Raw genomic sequence first — 21,394 nt, forward strand, 5'->3', positions numbered from 1 at the left:
CCCGGGCAGCTCCCGCTGGAATTGCTGCTGCTCTCCCTGCAGGGCAGGGCTCTGCTCTCCATTGCTGCTGCTCTCCCTGCAGGACAGGGCTCTGCTCTCCATTGCTGCTGCTCTCCCTGCAGGGCAGGGGCTCTGCTCTCCATTGCTGCTCTCCCTGCAGGGCAGGGGCTCCGATCCCGGCCGGGGATCCTGCCGGCCCTCGGTGTGTCATGGAAGTGTGCTGCCCCCTTCCTTCGGCAGCCTGCGAGCGGGAATGGGATGGGATGGGATGGGTTGGGATGGGATGGGATGGGATGGGATGGGATGGGATGGGATGGGATGGGATGGGATGGGATGGGATGGGATGGGATGGGATGGATGGGCTTTCCTTCCTTGCCCTCGGTTCCCGAGCTGCCCCCGGAGCCCGGGAAGGGCCGCCTGCAGGGACGATGGAGCTGCTGGGGCTGGGACACAGCGTGGGACGCTCTGGGGCCGCACTCTGCCTGCTGGGGCTGGCCGGGGCGGGCTGCGGCCATGGGCAGCCCCGGGCAGGGCTGGTGTGGGTCACACTGTCCCTTGATGTGGATCCCATGTCTCCTGTGCGGATCCCACTGTGAGGGTGGCACTGTGAGGGGTGTCTGAGGGATGACACTGTGGGGGTGGCAATTGTGAGGGGTGGCGCTGCGAGGGACAGCAGCGGGGCACGGCTGCGGGCCCAGCCGTTCTGTGACACCGCACCAGCAAACAACAGGAGGCGAGGCCGCCCCGAGCCCCGGGACTGTTGGCGCTGCCCGGGCTGGGGCCGAGGCCGTCGCGGCACACCGGGGCCGGTCGCGTCTGTCGCGACAGCGCCAAACGCGTGGGGGCGACCCGGCTCGGCCATCGGCTGGCGCTGCCTGGGCACCTTCCCCCGCCGTCGCTCGGCACTCGGCCGCGTGCCCTGGCGGGCGCTCCGGTTCCGGTTCAGTTCCCGTTCCATTTCCGGTTCCGCTTCCGGGAGCGGCAGCGCCGGGCCGGGCTCGGGGCCCGTGCGGCGGGGCCGCCATGGCCGCCACGGCCGGGAGCCGCACGCAGAAGATCGGGAGCGTCTTCAGCCGGTGCGGGGGGGTTCAGCCGGGCCGGTTGCCGGTTCTCCGTGAGCGCGGCCCGCCGAGCCCCCCCTGAGCCGCGTGTCGCCCGCAGGACGCGGAACCTGGTGCGCATCGGGCTGCTGCGGAAGCCGCTGTGGCTGGACGTGTACGCCGCGTTCCCGCCGCTGCGGGAGCCCGTGTACCGCGTGCCGCGGCCGCGCTACGGGAGCGGGGACCCCGTCGCAGCCGTGCTCTACCGGGAGGACACCGTGCGGGCGTGCGTGCGGGAACCGGGGAACCGGGGGGGCTGGGTAAATCGGGCTCGTTTGTTTTGGTAATAAATCGGGGTGGGTTTGGGGATAAATCAGGGTGATTTTTTAAAATAAATCGGGGTTGTTTTGTGGCATAAATCAGGGGTGATTTTTTTAATAAATATCGAGGTGGTTTTTGGGATAAATTGGGGTGGTTTTTTAATAAATCGGGGCGGGTTTTTTAAAATAAATTGGGGTGGTTTTTTAATAAATCAGGGTGGGGATTTTTAAAATAAATCAGTATGGTTTTTGGGACAAGTTGGGGTGGGTTTTTTTTTAACAAATCAGGGTTTTTTAATAAATTAGGGTGGTTTTTTTTTTTTTTTTTTTAATAAATCAGGGTGGTTTTGGGGATAAATGGGGGTGGTTTTTGGGATAAAATGGGGTGATTTTTCTGCCCTGCCCTGTGTTTCTAATGGAGGTGGAGGCTCCTCTGGGCTCCAGAGCTGCTCTGAACCACGGCTGCTGTGATTAACCTGAATTTATTAACACAGTTTACAAAGAAGCTCTGTGGAATCCCAGACAGGTTTGGGCTGCCAGGGCCCCCGAAGGGCACCCAGTGCCACCCCTGCCATGGCAGGGACACCTCCCACTGTCCCTCCAAGCCCCAGTGTCCAGCCTGGGGCCCTGCCAGGTGTTCATAAAGGCTCCCGAGAGAAGGAGGAACAGTTCTGTGCATGCTCTGACTGTGCTCTGTCTGTTTACTCCTGATTTAGTTGCACAATCTCAACAGTTTCCTTTTCTGAGCAGGAAGTTTTACAAAGTTTATGGCAATGGCCCCAAACCTTTTGACCTGACGCAGTTAAACTTCAAATCCACCTGCCAGAGGTAAGGTGATAATCAAACCAGAAAGGTTCCTGAGGCTGCCCCTTCTCGCCTTCAGTCAGGGAGCCAGAGCATCTCCTGAGTGTAAAACAGCAACTTTGCTGCCCAGGTTTGTTGAGAAATACAATGAACTGAAGGAAGAGGGGAAGATTGAAGAGGAGAAATTGTTTGAAGAAACAGGAAAAGCCCTTTTGGCCAGTGGGATCCTGTTACAGAGAAGAGGAGTGGACAGAGTGAGTAAGAAATATCCAGAGTTCCTTGGCTGGGGGATTGACAAAACTCCGCTCCCAGGCCCTCAGTGCTGAGTGAATGAAAGCCTCAGCACAGCAGGCACACGCCTGATGGTGCTGAAATGCCTTTGCTGTGCAGAGAGCACTTTCCTCCTGGCCATGAACAGGTCTGGCCAAGGCTGAGGCACCTGGGGGCCAGAAAAGATGTTTTTCTGGGGATTGAATTGAATAACCATTCAAATAATCCATGGTGTATCTGTATAGAGCATTTGGAGCTTTGTGTATTTGCTGTTGTATCTTGAATTTTTCCACGTTTCAGCTGGAGCTCAGCAGCCTCTCTGCAGGGTGGTGACATTTTTTTTTGCGCTGTGCCTCCACAGCAATCTCAGCGTGAATTAAACTCCCTTTGGGCACACAGAGGGCTGCTGCTCCCCTCAGTCACCCTTCAGAGGCTTTCCCCCCTGTTTGATGGGATCTTTGCTGTCCTTCCTGCAGGGTGCTGCACCCAGGGATGCTGCCTCACAGCCCCAGCTGCAGGCCGTGCCGGGGGAGCTCCAGGACGAGAGGAAGGACGGGCAGGAGCAGCCACCAGAGCTGGCAGGGACACAGAAGGACAGTCCCTGTCCCTCCTGACAGCCCTGTCATCCCAGGAGCCCTCCCTGGGGACATCTCCCTGAGGAACGGGGTCCTGGTGCCCTCCAGGCTCGTCCGTGGCACACTTGCTCCCCTCTGTCCAGCTCCACGTGGATAAACTCACAGATAATCTTATTTTGTTTAATGTTCACAACTGTTTTCTGAAATCGAGTTGGAAAACACTGAGTGTAAAAGTGGAAAATTAAAACGTTTCCTTTAAAATTGGAGTTCTGCCTGTTCAGGTGTCTGGTGTGCAGTAGTGAAGATGTTTCCTGCCGGGGGAATGCAGATCCTGTGTGATGTGTTCCAGCAGCTGTCTCAAGTGTCATCTTTTTATAGCTGATCGAGGAAAGCTGCTATTTATGGCAGTGTTGTAATGAGCTCTTCCCATCCCACCATTTCCTTAAATTCAGAGTGGGATGAGGGCTGCCACTACAGAAAACTGGGAGTTGGCAGTTTTTAGTGGCTCCTGATGGAATTGGCCGCCTTGGCAGAGTGAACGTGGGACGGTGCAGCTGTTTGCTGAGGGAAGCGTGATGCTGCTGGGACAGAAATCACAGCCAGCCTTGCAGGGACTGCGAGGAGTTCTGTCTGGGCTGCACATCCGGGGCTGCCTGATCTCTCATTGAACATTTGACTCGGGCTCTATGAAATGCCAACTGGTTTGTGTGTCTTTCTTTGAGATTTTTGTTGTTAGTCTTTCGTTTGTGATTCTTTAACATCCCAGACTGGCACCACCCCACTCCCAGGTGTGACTGATGTCCAGCCCCTCCCTCCCTCCCTGCCCAGGTTGGTGCTGCTGCTGGGTGGCAGGCAGGAGAGCTTGGTGGCAGTGAAAAGGGGGCGTGAAATGCCCCTGGTTTGGTTTCTGTGCCTCCCTTCACTCCTGGCAGCAATGTGAGTGCAGAACTGCTCAGTTATCCTTGGGAGGTCAAACTTCGCTCCCAGTTCTGCTCCTGGAGAAGAGCTAAACCCTCTCGGGGTTTGTTACAAAGGGTAAAGATCCCCGTGTTTTAGCACTGATCCATTTCCACCTCCAGCAATAACATTGAGTTTAGAGCCCTCCAAAGCCCTGGGGTGTGCCCTGAACGAGCTGCTGTGCAGAGCACCTGAGGAAAAAGTTGGGATTGGTTTTATTTTGTGTTGAAAAAGCCAATCCCCTTGGGTTTGCCCTCGGGGGCCGCTGTGAGCCGGGGCAGTGAACTGAGGAGTTTTCCTGCTCGTGCCCACCTGGGGCGGTGATGGGCGCCAGCTGCAGGTGGTTAATTAACCGGGTGGTTAATGACCACGGCCGCAGGTGAGGGCGGCTGGGGCTGATTGCCTCGTGCCCAGGAGCCAAAGCCCGGCGGGGAAGGGCAGGAGGCCGCGGCCGTGAGGGGCGGCCGGGTGCGGGTGAGCTCCGTGCCCTGCCCCGCTCCTGGCCCGGCGCTTCGTGCTGCGCTGCCCTGCCCTGCCGAGAGCACCCCGGGCTTCCCAAACAGGTACGTGGCTAAAGGTGTGGGAGAACCTGGAAATCTGTGTGGGAAATGTGTGCGGGACCCTGTGTTTCAGCAGAGGGGAGAGAGGGAGGGAGGGAGACTCGTGCCGCGGTGTAAATGTGGGAATGCTCTGCTGGAAGCTGCCAGGGCAGGGCAGGCTGTGGGTGATGGAGAAGTGGTTGGAACGTGGAGAAGTGTTTCAGCGCCGTGGATTTGCTCTGCCTGGTGGTGCCGGGGATCCCCACGGGGTTGGGGATGCGAACTCTGGAGCATTTGGTGCAATTCGGATCAAACCTGTTAAACCAGCGAGTCTGAACGGGCGCGTTTGCCGGGCCGGAGGGCGATGCCGATGCTCGGGACCCTCTCTAACTGCGGGGATTTAATCAAGAGGCTGTGGGCAGCAGCCGGGGGTGGTTTATCGCTGTTTCGGGGCGCTTTCAGGGCAGCAGGAGGGGCCGGAGGGGCCCCGCAGCCCCGGTTCCCCGGCGCTCCCCGCTAGGTGGGAGCCGCGCTCCGCGCTCCCGGCACCGAGCGGCTCCCGAGCCCCGCCGGGCCCCGCAGGCGGGGAAACCCGGGCGGGAACCCCGGCTGCGAGTCACGGCTTCCACCGGGAAACATCCGAAAAGGCAGCGGGGTGGGAGCTGCGGTGATGGAGAGTGCGGGATCGGTGCCCCGGGCAGGGGTGCGGGATCGGTGCCCCGGGCAGGGCAGAGGCTGCCCCCGCAGCCCCAGGGCTGTGCCCCGTGCCCAGCACAGCCCCTGCGGTGCCGTGCTGTCCCCGCTGCCCTCGGAGCGCTCGTTCCTGCCTGGCCATGCCCAGCCCAGCCCGGTGACCTTTCCTGTGCCAGTTCCTGACCATCCTGCAGGGGCCAGCTCCTCCCTGCCTGCCGGGCTGTTTGCAGGGACGGTGAATGCCGAGGATCGCTTACACCGAGCCCTGACTCCCGAGGCTCCAAAGGCAGGAACGCTTTGCACAGCCAGGCTGGAGGTTGCCCAGGGCCAGGTCCCAAAAACGCGTGCTGGGAGTTTGGGGTGCAGAGCTGCCTTTGGAGGGGTCACTGAAGGGATTTCCAGGGATGCTGCAGCGTTCCTTACACCAGTGTTTCCCCAGACAGTGCAGAGGTGTCCTGCTGGAACAAACACCTCCAGGGCTGCAGAGCCGGGCTCTGAGCTTGGGCTCTGTTTAACCCTCAGGCAGCAGCTCCCAGAGCCCTGCTCAGCCCCTTCACGTGTTCCTGGGCCGTGGATTATCCCCTGGTATGTGTTGAGGGCAGGGGAGCTAAGGATTTAATAGGATCAGGGCTAATGTTTGGAGCAGCCAAAATAATTCATCAGCTTTGCTGGAAAAACAGGTGATCTGACCTTGCCAATGCCAAGCTTCACGAGGCAGATAATGAAGGGTTTAGTGTTTAAGGAACATGGCTCCGAATAAGATATAAAATTGTTGGCATTGCCACTCTGTGGAATCCTCTGGGATTTGCCTCTGCTCAGCCCTGCTGAACACACACACTTGCTCTTCAAACCTGCCCTGTTCTGAGCTTCGGAATATTCCAGAAATCTGTATCTGTCAGGAAGATGGCTGTGGAATCAGAGCAGGGTGCTGGCTCTGCTGTGCTGTGTTTGCACAGTGGGGATGGCACAGGACCTGGCTAGCGTCAGATCTGCCACCTGCCTGGTTCTGGTTCTAAACTGGGGCTTTTAAAACAAATTTGGTTTGGTGTTTCTTGTAGGGTTTTGCTTCTGCAGCACCAGCAACGTCCATGGCACAGAAATTCCTGGTCCTAGAGTTCTGGGCTGTGTGAGGTGCAGGACAGGAGGGTCAGAGCAGCAGGCTGAGCTCAGCAGTGCCTGACAGAGCTGCTGCTGCTGTTTCTCCAGTAAATGCTGAGTCCTGGCAGGCCCTGACCCCTCCTTGGTCAGTTCTGCCCCAGGGATGGCCAGGCCCCTTTGGCTGGGTCACCTGGTGGTCCTGGGGGACCCCAGCTTGGCGTGAGCTCCCTCTGGGCACAGCAGTGAGCTCAATGAATGCTTTGACAACCGTTCCAGGAGGGCCAGGCTGTGTGCGTCCCATGGCTCTCAGCCTGGCTGCCAGGGGCTGCTTTGCTGGCAGAAAGGGAAGAAGGGCTGCCCCAAGAAATCACTGTGGCCCCATGCCCGTGCTCTGGCCTCGGTGTCGGTGTCGGGGCTGCTCCCCTGGGGCCGGTGTCGCTCCCCGAGCCCTGGTGTGCGATGTCCCCATCCCCAGCACTGATCCAGGCTGTCCCCACTGCAGCCCGGGTTTGCAGTTTCCCCATCCCCAGCACTGATCCAGGCTGTCCCCACTGCAGCCCGGGTTTGCAGTTTCCCCATCCTCAGCAGTGATTCTGTCTGTCCCCATGCTCGGGGGTCCCACAGCAGCCCGGGTTTGCAGTTTCCCCATCCCCAGCACTGATCCAGGCTGTCCCCATGCTCAGGGGTCCCACAGCAGCCCGGTGCCCCAGCTGCCCTTGGCTCTGTGTGTCCCCTGTGCTGCTGCTGCTGCCTCTCTGCATATTGCAGGCTCATTCTGATGTGCGCTAATGCTATTATCCTCCAGAAATTGAAATCAAGTCTGAACCTATAATGTTTCACTGGGAGGGAATTGGGGTTATATATTCCTGTGTACAGCAGCATTCTATTTCAGTCATAGCATTTAATTATGATTGGTGTGTTAGTGCCCACCAGAGCATAACAAATTGTCATTATGTTATTCTGCTGAGTCTAATTTAATTGGCAAGTTGTCACAAAAGCAATTATCCATCATTTATTTTGTTGCCATAACCACATCTTGGAGAGCACCTGCTGTCTGAAGTGGAAAGGCTCTGCAGTCTCTTGGTCCTGGATTTCTTCCACTCGCCTTACACAAAGACACCATTTCCTCCTCTTGTTTAAAAACACGTTCCTGGCTTCCCAGCGTGGGCTGGGGATGCTGTGGGGATGCTCTGTGCAGGGGGAGCCCTGTTGGGGACATCCCGGGGCTGCTGTGACCCACGGAGACCTTGGGCACAGCCCAGGGTGTGCTCAGGTGTGGGAGCCTCTCGTCGCCTCTGCAGAGCTGGGATGAGCTAAGGAGAGAAAGGAAAATTTGAAATGAGACATTCCCTGCCTGGAGTAAATACAACTCTTGGCTTCTTGCAAATAATTTTGGGTAAAAACAAGGAGGGGGGGGAAAGCCCCTGAGCTGCTGGTGGTTCATTTTGGTGTCTAAGCACACAGAGGTGTTTGGGGGAGCAGAAGGGCTGCATGGGAGCCTGGCTGCTTCTGGAGCTGCTCAGCACAGGAACAAGCACCAGGTTTGGGGCTGGGGCTGCCCGTGCCCACCCTGGGGCACCTCTGCTCCCCTGGCCGCCCTTCCCTGGCTCCAGGGCCGCTGGAATCCATCCCAGAGCCTGCCAAGCTGGGCTGCTCCCCTCGGAGCCAGTCTCAGATAAAGCATCTCGGGGAGATTAGGAGCTGGCAAGATTAGTGGCTCCTTATAATCCAGCAGGCAAAGCAATCTCAGACTTCCCAGAGCAACCCCAAAGTGCTGATTTTCTCCTTCCTGAGACGGCACGTGGTGGCTGTGACCCGTTCGCTTCTGAGATTTCGGAGATTGCATCCCAAAATCCTGCGAGGCTAATGCAGACTCATGAACTCAAAGCCTGTGACTCGCTGTGATAAATGGGTAAATAAATGAAAATCTGTTCTGATGTCTGTATTTCTGAGAGTTCCTCCCCTCTCCGCCCTGTCTGTAATCTCTTCCCCTCTGGTAGTTCTGATTAGCTGCTAATGAGGAAAGATGATTTTGTAGTTAAAACACAGAGAGAGGGTTTTGTTCCTGGTTCTGCTTTTTAAAAATTTTCCCTTCCATGCCTTGATTTTCCCAATCTGTGGGCCTGGGTAGTGTTGATTTAAGGTGGTGTGAAGTTAAATTAATCCACATTTGCAAACCAATTTGTTTCAAAGGGAGGGGTACAGTGACTTGGGAAGGAGGGATCATAAATTTTCCCTCCTGCTGAAGATGAGCACTGTCCTTGTCTCATCTCCCAGCAGTGACAACCTGGAGCTGCCCGAGCTCTGTGTCCCCAGGTGTCCCTGCTGTGCTCTCTGGTCACTCCCAGTGCTGGGGTTTGTCCCTTGTCCCTGTGCTGGCTGTCACCGAGCTCATGGTGGCTCTCAGCCGAGCTGGGGGCTGTGGGTTAGACCTGCAGCCATGCCAGCAGGTATTTGTGTGTCTGATTTATGGGTGAAATTCCCCGCCGTGGAGGAGGCCTGAGTGTGATAAATAACTCATTGTAATGTGTTATTTAGCAAATTATAATGAAAAGCAGAAAATACACAGAGGGGAGCAGACAAACGCGTTCCCCAGCTGGCAACTTACTGATGGTTTAGAGCCAGAAAATGGATATTTAAGAGCGTTTGGGAATTTCCATGGCTTCCCCTGGAGACAAATCACCTTTCTGCAGATGGATTTACTGGGTGCCCTGCTGCTGGGCTGGACCCTGGCGGAGGAGATCGCCCCAAAGCTGGGGAGGGGAGTGGACCCGAGCTCTGTGTCCTGCCATGATCAGAGCTGATCCCCAGGAGGGAAATCAATCCCGTGGATTCCCTCGGTCCTGCAGCTGTGGCTGCTGCAGGAGGGATGGGCACGGTCCCGGAGCAGCGGGGCAGGGGGACTGGGCTGGGTCTGTGGGGAGAGCAGGGGGTGAACCCCAGCCTTCCCAGGCAGGGTCCTCCTGGCTCTCCATCCTTCCCGGGCAGTGATTCCCGGCTCTCCATCCTTCCCGAGCAGTGATTCCCGGCTCTCCATCCCTCCCGGGCAGTGATTCCCAGCTCTCCATCCTTTCCCGGGCAGTGATTCCCGGCTCTCCATCCTTCCCGGGCAGTGATTCCTGGCTCTCCATCCTTCCCGAGCAGTGATTCCCGGCTCTCCATCCTTTCCCGGGCAGTGATTCCCGGCTCTCCATCCCTCCCGGGCAGTGATTCCCGGCTCTCTATCCTTTCCCGGGCAGTGATTCCCAGCTCTCCGGCCTTTTGGAGCCGAGTTTTTCAGGCTCTCCATCCTTTTTGGGCCGAGTTTTCCCAGCTCCCCGTCCATCCCGGGTAGAGTTTTCCCGGCTCTCCATCGTTTCCCGGCCCGAGTTCTCCCGGCTCTCCATCCCTCCCGGGCAGAGGTTTCCCGGCTCTCCCGGTTTCCCGTGTCCCGTTCTCCGTCCCCGCCGGTCCCGGTGCCGGTGCCGCGGTGGCACCAGGGGGTGCTGCCTGATCGCGCTCGGCGCTGCGGCCGCCAGAAGGTGACTCTGCTTTACCTGTTCGCTGTTTTATCCCGCTGTTGTCCCGGTTTGAGCGCTCCCATCTCCTCCCCGGCCGGACAGCGCTGCCGGTTCCCGGGGCAGCACCCCGTGCGATGCTCTGCGCTCCTCGCTGCTGGGATATTTAAAAATCTGAGACTGGGAGGGGGGAAAGCACATCCCTGTGAGGCCGAGCTGTGCCTGCGGGCCCGGGAGCTCGGCACGGCTCTGCCTGGCATGGCCTGGCACGGCTCTGCCTGGCCTGGCACGGCTCTGCCTGGCACGGCCGCTGTCCCGGGACCATCCCGGGTGTTCCCTGCCGGGAGCGGCTGCCCCGGCCCCGCTGCCCCCAAGCTCCAGGCGCTTTTCCAGCCGAGCTGGAGCTGCCTTGGAGGGGCCGGAGCGGGGTTTGAGCGCTGAATTTCCCGCTGGAGGCTGGCCTGGGGCTCCCGAGGTCCCTTTGGTCCGGGTTTATCCCGGGGCCGGATTTATCCCGGGGCTGGACTTACGGAGGGGAGAAGATAAGAGACTCGGGGAGAACTTGACTGGGTGACTAAGATAAATTCACTGTGCTGCAGGAAATCGAAATGTGAAATAAAGATCTCAAGCGAGTGAAATATTTAAAGAGATACAGGAGCTGGGTGTGCACGGGAGCCGCCGGGACCGGCCCTTATCAATCCATCACCGGCCTGGCTGGATTTTATAAAAGATAATAGGGTGGAGGGAGAATTGAAATAGAAACTATCCATTACCGGAGCCTGAATGACAGCTTCTCTGTGCAAAGTAAGATCATAATTAACAGCACAGAGACTGAAAGTTTTCTGCGTTCTGCCGCTGTTTGTTTTCCTTCCTGGCACTGTGGGGCACGGTGGGCACACGGAGGGGCCCAGGGGGAATTTCTGAGGTGCCACAGCCTCTTCTACAGGTACTTTCCACGTGCCTTTATTGAGGGGCTCTCAAAAACAGCAGCTTTTAAAAAATGTTCTTGATTTTGCAATTCCTTGGGTTAAAAAGGTTATCTCAGCTCCGCCTTTTGCTGCTGATGGCTCTTCACTTTCTCCAGCCCCCAAAATACAGCCAAGATGACCAACCCTGCTCTGTGGGACACAGAGAGGATTGGGAAAGCAGTCGCATCCTCTTAACCCCTTTCTTTGCTCTGCTCCAAGCCCCGCTTGCCGTTTCTGGTGATGAAATCCTCGTGAACGCCCGCAGGAGCCAGGTTGTGTTCCCTGCCTTTAAAACGTCCTTCAGAGCACAAAGGCTCGCCTGAAGACGTCCCCGAGTGTTTTTCCTCTTGGCTCATTCAATTTGGGAGCAGCGGCAGGAGCGCTGCTGCCATTGCTCCCGGAATTCGGGAATGTGGAATTGCCACGAGGAGAGGAATTAGCGGAGCACTCGGAGTTGCAATGAGCGAGGATTGGGTGGATTGGAATGCCTGGGAGCTGTGAGCAGGCATGGCCAGCCTGGCAGGGAAATCATCTATACAGGCATTAATGGAAGAGCTGAGAGAAAGGGAACAGCAAACTCAGGCTCGTGGTGCTGGGAGGGAAATCATCCTAATTTGCTCGTGTTTAGTAACCCCAGACACAATAAATGGCACGAGAAGGGACGTTTGGAGAAATGTGTCTTTTGCCTGTTGTGCGGGGCTCCATCTCTGCAGACAGTGCAATCCTACAGCTGGGCTCCAGAGCTGCTGCAGGCTTGGTCAGCGCCCAGAGCAAACCAAACGGAATGTCCATCCTCCCTCTGGTGTCACAGGGCTCAGGGGTCTCAGGTGCCGCTGAGAGGGAGCTGGGTCAGTCTGTGACCTTGGTTTCTCCCTTCCAGGGTCAGTCTGTGCCCTTGGTTCCAGGGCTGGAAGTCGATGGTCCCCGATGTCCCTTTCAGGCCGGAGCTCTGTGGCTCTGTGACCTTGGAGGGAGCAGTGCTGGTCCCAGCCCACCTGGTGCTCCAGGGGTGATGTGTGAGTGCAGCCCCACCATCTGCCCGTGCCTGACAGGGCCCAGCAGCTTGTGGTGCAAAATGGGCTGGGCTGGGCTGGGCTCATCTCTGAGATGAGACGGCTTAAAAACGCCCGAGGTAGAGGAAATGGGCGCATCGTCGTTGTTATCTTATCTCTGCCGGGGACGTGCTCAGGATCGGTGCAGATGTGCGGGGGGAGCTGCCCGGTGCCCTTCGGGTTTGGAAATGGGGCAGGCAGAGCCGGTGCTGCTCCTGCCCGTTAATTGGGCCCGTTAATTGGGCCCGTTAATTGCGCGGTAAGCTTTGCACAACCTTTAGGAGCCCCTCGGCTGTGCCAACCCACAGCCGGAGCACAGAGCATCGCTGGGGTCAGGGTCCCTGGGCTGGGGGACATGCGGGAGCCTGGCCCACCCAAAATCTTGTGTGACCCCAAACTGTGCTCCCCAAGTCGGTCTGGGTCCCTCCTGCTCCCCTCCGGGCAGAGCCGGGGCTGGGCTGGAGAGGCAGGAGCCCCGTGTCCCCCCGTGTCCCCCCGTGTCCCCCCGTGTCCCCCGTGTCCCCCCGTGTCCCCCCATGTCCCTCCGTGTCCCCCGTGTCCCCTCGGCAGCCCCTCCCGGCCCTGGAATCAATCCCGGCGCCGCCAGATTGCCCTGTCCGTTCCAATGATCCTTAACTCCGTTTTTCCCCGAGCAATCAGCGGCGTTTTCTCCCCGTCCAGGTGGTCCTTTCCCATTTCGCTCTCCGCACCCAGGGCAGTCACATCTCATCACGCCTTTTCTCAGGCCATTTGTAGCTGCAGCTTTTCCTGTTGCCATCAATTTATCCGCGGCCTCTCCCTCCTGCTCCGCTCCCCCCGCGCCCACCGCAGCTTCTGGGCATGAAAATCAACCTGGGAGCCCCAGCAGGGGAATGCAAACCCCCTGCCCGCCTGCTTTACTGCTCCCCAATTTCCTATCCCTCAAAAATGCTTATTCCTAGAGGCCCTGTTGGAAAGCAGAGGGAAATGTGGATTTTTAGGACTGGCTTAGTGGCTGCTGAGGAGGTAAAGACTGAGAACCTGCAGTGATACTGCTTTACCAGAGGCTGAATAATAATAGAATAAGTGGATATTGGGAAGGGATTCTCCCTGTGAGCGTGGGCAGGCCCTGGCACAGGTGCCCAGAGCAGCTGGGGCTGCCCCTGCATCCCTGAAAGTGCCCAAGGCCGGGTTGGACAGGGCTGGGAGCAGCCTTGGGATAGTGGGAGGTGTCCCTGCATGGGCTTTGAGGTCCTTTCAACCCAAACCTTTCCATGATTCTATGGATAATATAATATAATATAATATAATATAATATAATATAATATAATATAATATAATATAATATAATATAATATAATATAATATAATATAATATAATATAATATAATATAATATAATATAATATAATATAATATAGCAGCATCCTTTGGCCACCTTTCCAACTCCTCGTGTTCTGCCCTGCCAGCTCCCTCCTGCTCCCCTCTAAACAAGGTGTCCCTGCCCATCCCTGTGTGCTAAAGGTGATTTCTGCCCCCTCCCCATCCCAGGGCAGGATATCTCAGAGCCCTTTCTGCTCCCAGCCCCTTCTGAGGTCCATGCTCATTAAAACAACTTCGTGCCTATTTAAACAACAGTTTTTTTCTGGTCCTCAGCTCGCCCAGGCTTCGCCCTGGACTGAAAATCATTGAGCGGCAGATTGCAAAACACAGGATCGTCTGTGCTGGGTATCAGTAAAAAAGACAAATTCCAGGATATGGGGATAAAAGATCACTTAATTGGGAGCGCATCCTGTCTGCCCCGCGCCGAGCATCAGCAAAACGCTTTAAGCGTGTGATTAAACACAAGCGTGTCCTCGGCCGCCGGCTGCTCGGCGGTGTTTGCTGAGCAGGGCTTTGCCGTCTCCTGCCTTTCCTGGGGCACAGGAATTAAACCCGGGCGCTATCACCTATTAATAAGGCCGCAAGTGGCCACGGCAGCCCTTGTGCCGAGCAATGGAGCTCATCATTTTTCTATATAGGAGCAATTAGGCTGCACAGGGAGGCCTGTGTCTTTATATCATCACCTAATGGCAGTGCAGAAGCGTTCCAGGGGAGGAGAGGGGGGAAAAACCGCATCCATATTTAATTGGTAAAGTTATCACCTTCGCTTCAGAGCCCGGACTTTGGCCACGTTCCAAGGCAGATCCATTTCCCCCGGCTGGGAAGCGAGGAAAGCGCCCTTACATTGAGCTTCTGCAACCAAACAGCGTTTGGGAGCTCCCGAGCGCACTCCCGACTGCAGTAAATAACCCATGGGCTCCGCTCTTTGCGGCAAATGAAGATATCTTTGAGCTGTTAGGTTCCTTTCGGGTTTTTTTAAGGAAATTATTTGTCTTATTATGATTCTCCAGCCCCACGCTTGCCTGTCAGATTGAATTTTTTATTGCGCTAAACCGCAGAGCCATCTGGAGCCCCTCGCATCCCAGAGCAGCCTGGCCCTTCCCTTCCAGCCTCCTGGTTCCTCCCAAGTTCTCTATTTTCATGGCGAATCGTGCATCCCGTTGTTGTTTCCATCCAGGTGTCCCTGGGTGATCCCTGGGCTGTGTTTGTCACACCCTGGTGGGGCAGGGGGCAGTTCCAGGCTCTGGCTCTCCTTGGCCATTTGAATCCCTCCTGTGGCAGCTCCTGCATCCCCTGCCAGCCCCGAGGGCTCTGGGATGGGGAGGGGACAGAAATCACCTCCAGCACCAGGGATGGGCAGGGACACCTTGGTTAGACTGAGCAGGAGGGAGCTGGCAGGGCAGAACATGAGGAGTGGGAAAGGTGGCCCAAGGATGCTGGCAGAAATTGAATATATCATCATTATTGTTATCATGGAGTCGTGGAATTGTTTGGGTTGGAAGGGACCTCAAAGCCTACCCAGTGCCCATGGCGGCCCCGAGGCTGAACTGAGATAATTTCATTTCTGTCCTTGTGCCCTTCTCTCCTCCTTCCCCAGGGGAGTTGGGGGTCCCTGGGTGTCCCTGTGTCCTTCCCTGGGTGCCACCATGTCCTTCCCCACAATGTCCCTCCCCGGGTGTCACCATGTCCCTCCCAGGTGCCCCTGTGTCCTTCGTGGCTCCTGACCCACCCAAGTGCCAGCAGAGCCCGATGTTCCTGCCCAGCTGTCGCTGTCCCTGTTGGCACGGTGGCAGCAGTGACAGTGACACAGCCAGGGCACCAGGGCAGCTCTGGCCCTCGCTGGCTGCCCCTGGTGTGCAGGGACAAACACCCCCAGGACAGAGACCCTCACCAGCTGCCCCCCTTGGCCTGGCCCCCAGCCCTGCCCAGCTGGCAGTGCCCTCACTGTGCCCTGGGGAGTCAGAGACAGAGGAAAAGAGAAAAAGGAGAGGGGAAATATCGATGACTTCCATCTCCTCCAGCCCAGTAACTAGTTTTTGACACTTCTCTGCCACTCCAGCTTCACAAAGCCACAGCTCTCTGAAGATTAATTGATGTAGGCCACTCAACCTATTTTCAAACCCCTTTCAGTTACCATTTAAAACCTTCTGATTTATTTTTTTTGATAAAGTCACCGAGGCTTTTTATGGATTCTCAAATGATTGTCCGGCTTGACAAATTGGATTCTTAAAGCCGGTTCTTTCAAGAAAAGGATGTGGTCTGACAAGACAAGAAACAGCTCATCTTTGAGACAGGGGGATAAATAAAAAAAATAAAATCAAATCCCATTCTTCCAGTCAGGTGTAGCTCAATGGGTGTCTTGCTCCTGGCTGATAATCGTATCTGCCTCTGATGGGAAGGGACCCACACAAAGGGGCCTGGCCGGGCTGCAGGGCTGATACGGTGCTGATGAATGGCTCTGTCCGGGCTCAGGGCTGCAGGGAAAGGTGATTAATGCCCGGGGGGACGGCCCGAGCCCTCCCCTCCTGCTCCTGAGTGTGCTGATGGATCGGCTGTGCCGCAGCTGGGCTCTGGGGACACCCTGAGCTGTCCCACCCTGTGGTGGCTTTATGGGGCTGTCCCCATCCTGTGCTGTCCCATCCTTTGCTGTCCCCATCCTGTGCTGCCTTTGTGGGGCTGTGTCCCCACCTCGTTCTGCCTTTGTGGGGCTGTCCCCACCCTGTGTTGGGGTTTCTGGGGCTGTCCTGGCAGTCTGTGCCCCCTGGCTGTGCAGGGCCCTGCGGTGTCACCTGGGCCCTGTGAGGATCTGCCATCTCCAGGGATGGGGCAGGGCAGGGTGATGTCCTGGGCTTGTCACCCCACACAGGGACAGGGCTGGAGGGTGTCCCTGTGTCCCTGTCCCTGCAGGGCACGTGGGGTGAGCTGAGCTTCTCTGTCCCTCCCACGCTCCCCATTCTGTGCCTGCCACGCCTGGTCACGGTCACTGAGTGTCCCTTGGAGAGCAGGGCCAGCGGGTGTCACCCTGGCACGGTGTCACCTTGACCTGGTGTCACCTTGACCTGATGTCACCCTAACAAGGTGTCACCCTGGCATGGTGTCACCCTAACACAGTGTCACCTTGGCACAGTGTCACTCTGCTGGCCTTGCTGTCACCCTGACCTGGTGTCACCCTAACATGGTGTCACCCTGCCCCAGTGTCACCCTGACCTGGTGTCACCCTGCTGTCCATGCAGGGCCCCCTCAGTGCCCCCAGGAGCAGGGCACAGCCCTGGCAGGCAGGGTAAGGGACAGCCCCTCTCTGTCTGAGTAATAATTTCCATTTTTAACTGAGTGCCCTCACTGTGAGCATTCCCCACCTGGCACCCCCTGAACCATGGAAATCCTCCCCACTCCTGCTCCCTGCACCCAGCAGCTCTGGGTGATATTTATATCTTATTAAGGTTATTTATTATCATGTCCTGTCCGGTTCTGTAGCACAGGGAGATCATTAACCTCTCCTGCAGTAAAGAGAGCTCTCCCTGTTGTTTTCAAAGCCATTAAAGCTTTGAAAATGCCTCTTCCTTATTTTATTTTTAAACTGGAGAACCTACAGGGCTGCAGAACAAACTGCTGACACAGGCTGGTGGAGGGAGGGAGCACAGACCCTCCTGCTGGGTCCCAGGGATTGCAGAGTTTGGTTTGTCAGAAACACAATTCCCAGGAATTGCAGTGTTTGGTTTGTCAGAAACACAATTCCCAGGAATTGCAGTGTTTGGTTTGTCAGAAACACAATTCCCAGGAATTACAGAGTTTGGTTTGTCAGAAACACAATTCCCAGGAATTGCAGAGTTTGGTTTGTCAGAAACACAATTCCCAGGAACTGCAGGCTGAGCTGGGTTCCAGGAAGGAGTTTTTGGTTTGTCAGAAAGCTTGGTTTGTTAGTTTTGGTTTGTTTGGGGTGCTGGGCAGGCCCTGCTGGGGATGTGCAGCCACTCTGGGTGTGTTTCGTGTCCCACCTGGGGATGTGCAGCCTCTCTGGGTGTGTTTTGTGTCCCACCTGGGGATGTGCAGCCACTCTGGGTGTGTTTCGTGTCCCACCTGGGGATGTGCAGCCACTCTGGGTGTGTTTTGCTCAGGATTTGGAGCGCTCCTGGTTACAGTCCTGCCTGCGGCAGGAGGGACGCTCACACCCCACAGAGTCGCCTTGCCCACCCCAGAGCCGCTGGGATCAGCTGTCCCCGTGTCCCTGGGAGCCCAGGCCGCTCCTGAGGGCTGCTGTGGCAGCGGCTGTGTCCTGTCCCAGTGCTGGAAGCACACCCACACCGCGCTGCCCGCACGGCTGGGGGCAGAGGCTGCGGTGAGGGGATGCTGATCAGTCTGGGCTGTTTGCTGGCCTGCCCGTGCCTCTCGCAGCCAAGGAGGGGCTGCTCGTCGGGCTCTTCTTGAAGTGCCATCGTAGAGAGAAAAGCGTCCCTGGATTAAAAACAATGCAGCGATTCCTTGCTGTTCCCTTCGGGGTCTCCCAGGAGGAATCTGCTCCCTGGGGAAGCAGGAGAGGATTTTCCCCAGGGCTCTGGGTGCCCTGGCTGCACAAAGCTGCTCCTGTGGCTGTGGTGCCCCTCGGGGCAGGCGAGTGTTGGCTTTCCTGCTGCACACACAGTGAACTGGGGTGATATTGAGAATTAGGGGCTGTTTCCACCTCCCCAGGCAGCTGCAGCTCCAGCGCAGGCTCATAGCACCTCCATCCCCAGGAGTTCTGTGGCACCTCCATCCCCAGGGGTTCTGCAGCTCCTCCATCCCCAGGAGCTCTGTATCTCCTCCATCCCCAGTCCCAGAGCTCTGTAACTCCTCCATCCTCAGTTCTGTACCTCCTCCATCCCCAGGAGTTCTGTGGCATCTCCATCCCCAGGAGCTCTGCAGCTCCTCCATCCCCATCCCAGGAGCTCTGCAGCTCCTCCATCCCCATCCCAGGAGTTGTGTAACTCCTCCATCCCCAGGAGTTCTGTAGCTCCTCCATCCCCATCCCAGAGCTCTGTCCAGTGCCAGGTGCTGCCAAGAGTGAGTCCCATCACAGCTTGGGCTGTTTCCATCCCACCACGGGCACCCTTGCCTGCAGAGGTGTTTCTGGCTCAGGCTGGACCCTGTGGGAGCAGAGTTTCTCCCCAGGAGCCTCCAGCCCCAGTGCTGGGGTGGTGCTCATGGAGGGAAGGAACAGGAGCTGGGGATCAGAGAGGAAACCAGGCCGGGAAATGCAGCAGGCAGGTTGCAAAAGGATGATCCAAGCAGCTTTGATGTGGAGATGTTCCCTCCTGGAGCAGCTCTTCATCAGCGTCAGGAGATGACAAACGAGGCGGGGAAGGCGCGGGGCTCCTGCCGCTGCGCACCGAGCGATGCTGCGGGTACCAGCAGCTCCCAGCCTGATTAACCACGGAGAAAAGGGAGAACGGGGGCTCTCTGCTCCTCTGCTCCTCCCAGAGCACCATCACCGGGCCAGGGGAGAGGGGAAACAGGAAAATTGCACGTGGGCACTTTTGGGAATGCTCACCCCCATGCAGGCAGGTGCAGCAGGGCAGCCCCGCTTGGCTGCAGGTTTGGGAGGAAAAGCTGGAGCTGCCCTTAGACAGGCACTGGGAGCTGGAATTGTCCCTGCAGGGGCTGCCAGGCCAAGGGTGGCACAAAACAACAGGGCAGGTGAAAAAAGAAATTGGAAAAAGAGGAAAAATCAAACCAGAGTTTTTCGCCGTTACCTTGTTCTCCTTTTTTTTTTTTGAAGAGTTCCCTTGAAGCCTTGTCTATATAAATGTTGAATTATATGGTTCTTTGACTCTTTACTAGAAATTGCTCTGAATTACTTTTTTTTTATATAATCTGTTCCATTTCCAGCACTCTGCCATGTCTGGCAGAGGAATATCTGGAGCTGTTGACTGGCTCATTCTCCTGCTGCCAGGCAGCCTCTAATAAAGCTGCCCTCTGGTTCCACTGCAGGGCAGCAATCTGTAATGAAAAATTTATACAAGTGGTTGGGAAATGGAGTTGGAATCTGGGTTTCAAGTGTGATTTCATAATACTCCGGGCATATATATATATATATATAATATATATATATATATACACATATATATATACATATATATACACGCACATATACACATATACACATGCACAATGTTTGGGAATTTGGAAATAGAAGGGATCTTTTCCCAACAATCAATGGGATCAGTGGGAACAAAGAATGGGATCAGTGGGAATGTTGGTGGTTCAGACTTCCCCCTTGGAGCCCTCCAGTGATGGTGTGAATTTGGGAACCAGAACAGCCCTGACGCTTGAATATTTTGGACATGCACTCCCATGGAATATGGCTGGAGCTGGGGTTTTAGAAGGGAAGCACTGGTGCTCGTCTCCTTCCTTCCTGTGTCCATGTTTAAATATTCCTCATGGTGGTTTAACTATTCCTCATGGTGCTTTGGGCCGTGTCCATCAGTGGGGACCCTTCCTCGTCTCCTCTGTGTGTTTCCATGTGCTGCTCATCCAGGCAGGTTCCTGGGATGTGGTTCCTGATGGGATGGGGCCATTGCGGTGTCCCTGCCCCTGGAGATGTCACTGTGCCCTGTGCTGTGTCCTGTGCTGTGATTTGGGCAGTCTGTCCTTGCCAGCCGCTGCTGTTTGAATTTGGCACATCCATGCTGCACACGCAGCCCCAGCCCTCTCTGGGGCTGATCAATATTTAATGTGGAATTTACCAAGATTGACTCGAGGATGCGTTTAAAATTGGAGCTGTAGCCGTGGGTGGCAATTTCCGAGTCGCAGCAGTGCAGTTTGATTATTTAGAGATGGCGTTTTGCACATTTAAAATAATCCCCGGGACCGTGGGGCTGTGGCAGCCCCTCCTCCCCTAAACTGTTGACTTTGCGATTGTTTTGTTTGTTGATGTTCAATATTGATCACCCTGGTGCTGGCTGGGCCGGGCTGAGGGGCTCAGGGAGCTGCTGGTGCTGGGCTGCAGCTCCTTGGGCCTTTATTGTGGGCAGGAGTGAAGGGTTTTGGAAAGGGAGATTGCCCAGGGCACCCTGGCTGTCCCTGCTCCATGTGTGTGCCCCAGGCAGGGACGCAGAACTGTTTGGGGACATTAAAATTGGGGCTGGAAATGTTCCAGGCCAGGCTGGATGGAGCTCTGAGCAGCCTGAAGTGTCCCTGCCACGGCTGGGGAATGGGATGATCTTTAAGGTCCCTCCCAACCCAAACCCTTCTGTGGGTCTGTGGCATTCAGACTGGGTGGGTTTCCAGGGCAGACCCCCAGGCTGTGCCCCTTGCTGCCATCCCCGCGCTCGGGGCCAGGCTGGCTCTGTCCTCCCTGCCCAAATTCTGGCTTTGATCTCATCCCCCAGGCCAGGCTGGGCCGTTGTGCACTCCCAGATGGAATTGCAGTGGTGGTTTGTTGGGAAGGAGCTCCTGGGTGACCTCAGGGATCCAGGAGAGCTGTTCCTGTGGCTGTTCCTGTGCTTGGACCACCATGGGATGCAGCTGAGCTCCCTCTGCCATCCCAGGGCACAGGGCACAGCCTTGTGCCCACCGTGGGGCCAGGAGTGCTGCCTGTCCAGGAGAAATGCAAATCTGGGACAATCAGCCTCTGCAGCAGCAAAGTGGGATGTGATGAAATCCAATCAGTTAATGACCCTTCACAGCACTGGTTTGAGAATTGCAGATGAATGTGCTTTCAAATAACTTTTTTTTTTCCTTTCCTCCTCACCAGAATTATTCCCCTGTGTTTTTCTCTGAAAAAAAAAAAAAAAAAAAAGTAATTTTGGTTTGTGCCTAGCAGAAAGGGCCCCTGGGTTCAGGGCCAGACCAGGGGCTCTCAGCACAGCTCTGCCATTGCCTCCTCGTGCAGTTTTGCTGCTGAAAAGGCACAAAGGCACCTCCCTCCCTTTGGGTCCCCTGGAGGGTCCCTGGGGTTCCCATTTTGGGGTGCTGCCCCCGGGGCTGCCCTGGCCCTGAGCCCCGCAGGAACAGAGCAGCTCTGCACACACGCAGGGCTGATGAGGAAGAGGAGGCTGCGGGACCCGGATGGCAATCAAGGCTAATTTGTGCCTTTGCTATCCGGAGTAATTTCGTGCGTTCCCCGTGCACCGCTGGCTCGGGGAGGGGAGCAGAGCTCTGCTGAGCCTGACTGGGGCAGTGGGGATGGTGGAAGTGCTCCTGTTGGAAAAGGTGAGCCCTGGATCCAAGGTGACAAAGACCCTG

At 56.5% G+C, this 21,394-nt stretch overlaps 1 protein-coding gene across 1 annotated transcript; it reads left to right on the forward strand.

Annotated features, from left to right (window-relative positions):
• Positions 1-940: 940 nt before the first annotated feature.
• MRPS23 (mitochondrial ribosomal protein S23) lies at positions 941-3,275 on the forward strand. Its single transcript, XM_059486980.1, has 5 exons — positions 941-1,076; positions 1,162-1,326; positions 2,111-2,188; positions 2,295-2,418; positions 2,911-3,275. The coding sequence occupies exons 1-5, from the start codon at positions 1,024-1,026 to the stop codon at positions 3,046-3,048; spliced, it is 558 nt and encodes a 185-aa protein (XP_059342963.1). The 5' UTR covers positions 941-1,023; the 3' UTR covers positions 3,049-3,275.
• Positions 3,276-21,394: the final 18,119 nt, after the last annotated feature.

Source organism: Ammospiza nelsoni, chromosome 21 (genome assembly GCF_027579445.1).
Source record: "Ammospiza nelsoni isolate bAmmNel1 chromosome 21, bAmmNel1.pri, whole genome shotgun sequence".
NCBI classification, from domain to species: Eukaryota; Metazoa; Chordata; class Aves; order Passeriformes; family Passerellidae; genus Ammospiza; species Ammospiza nelsoni.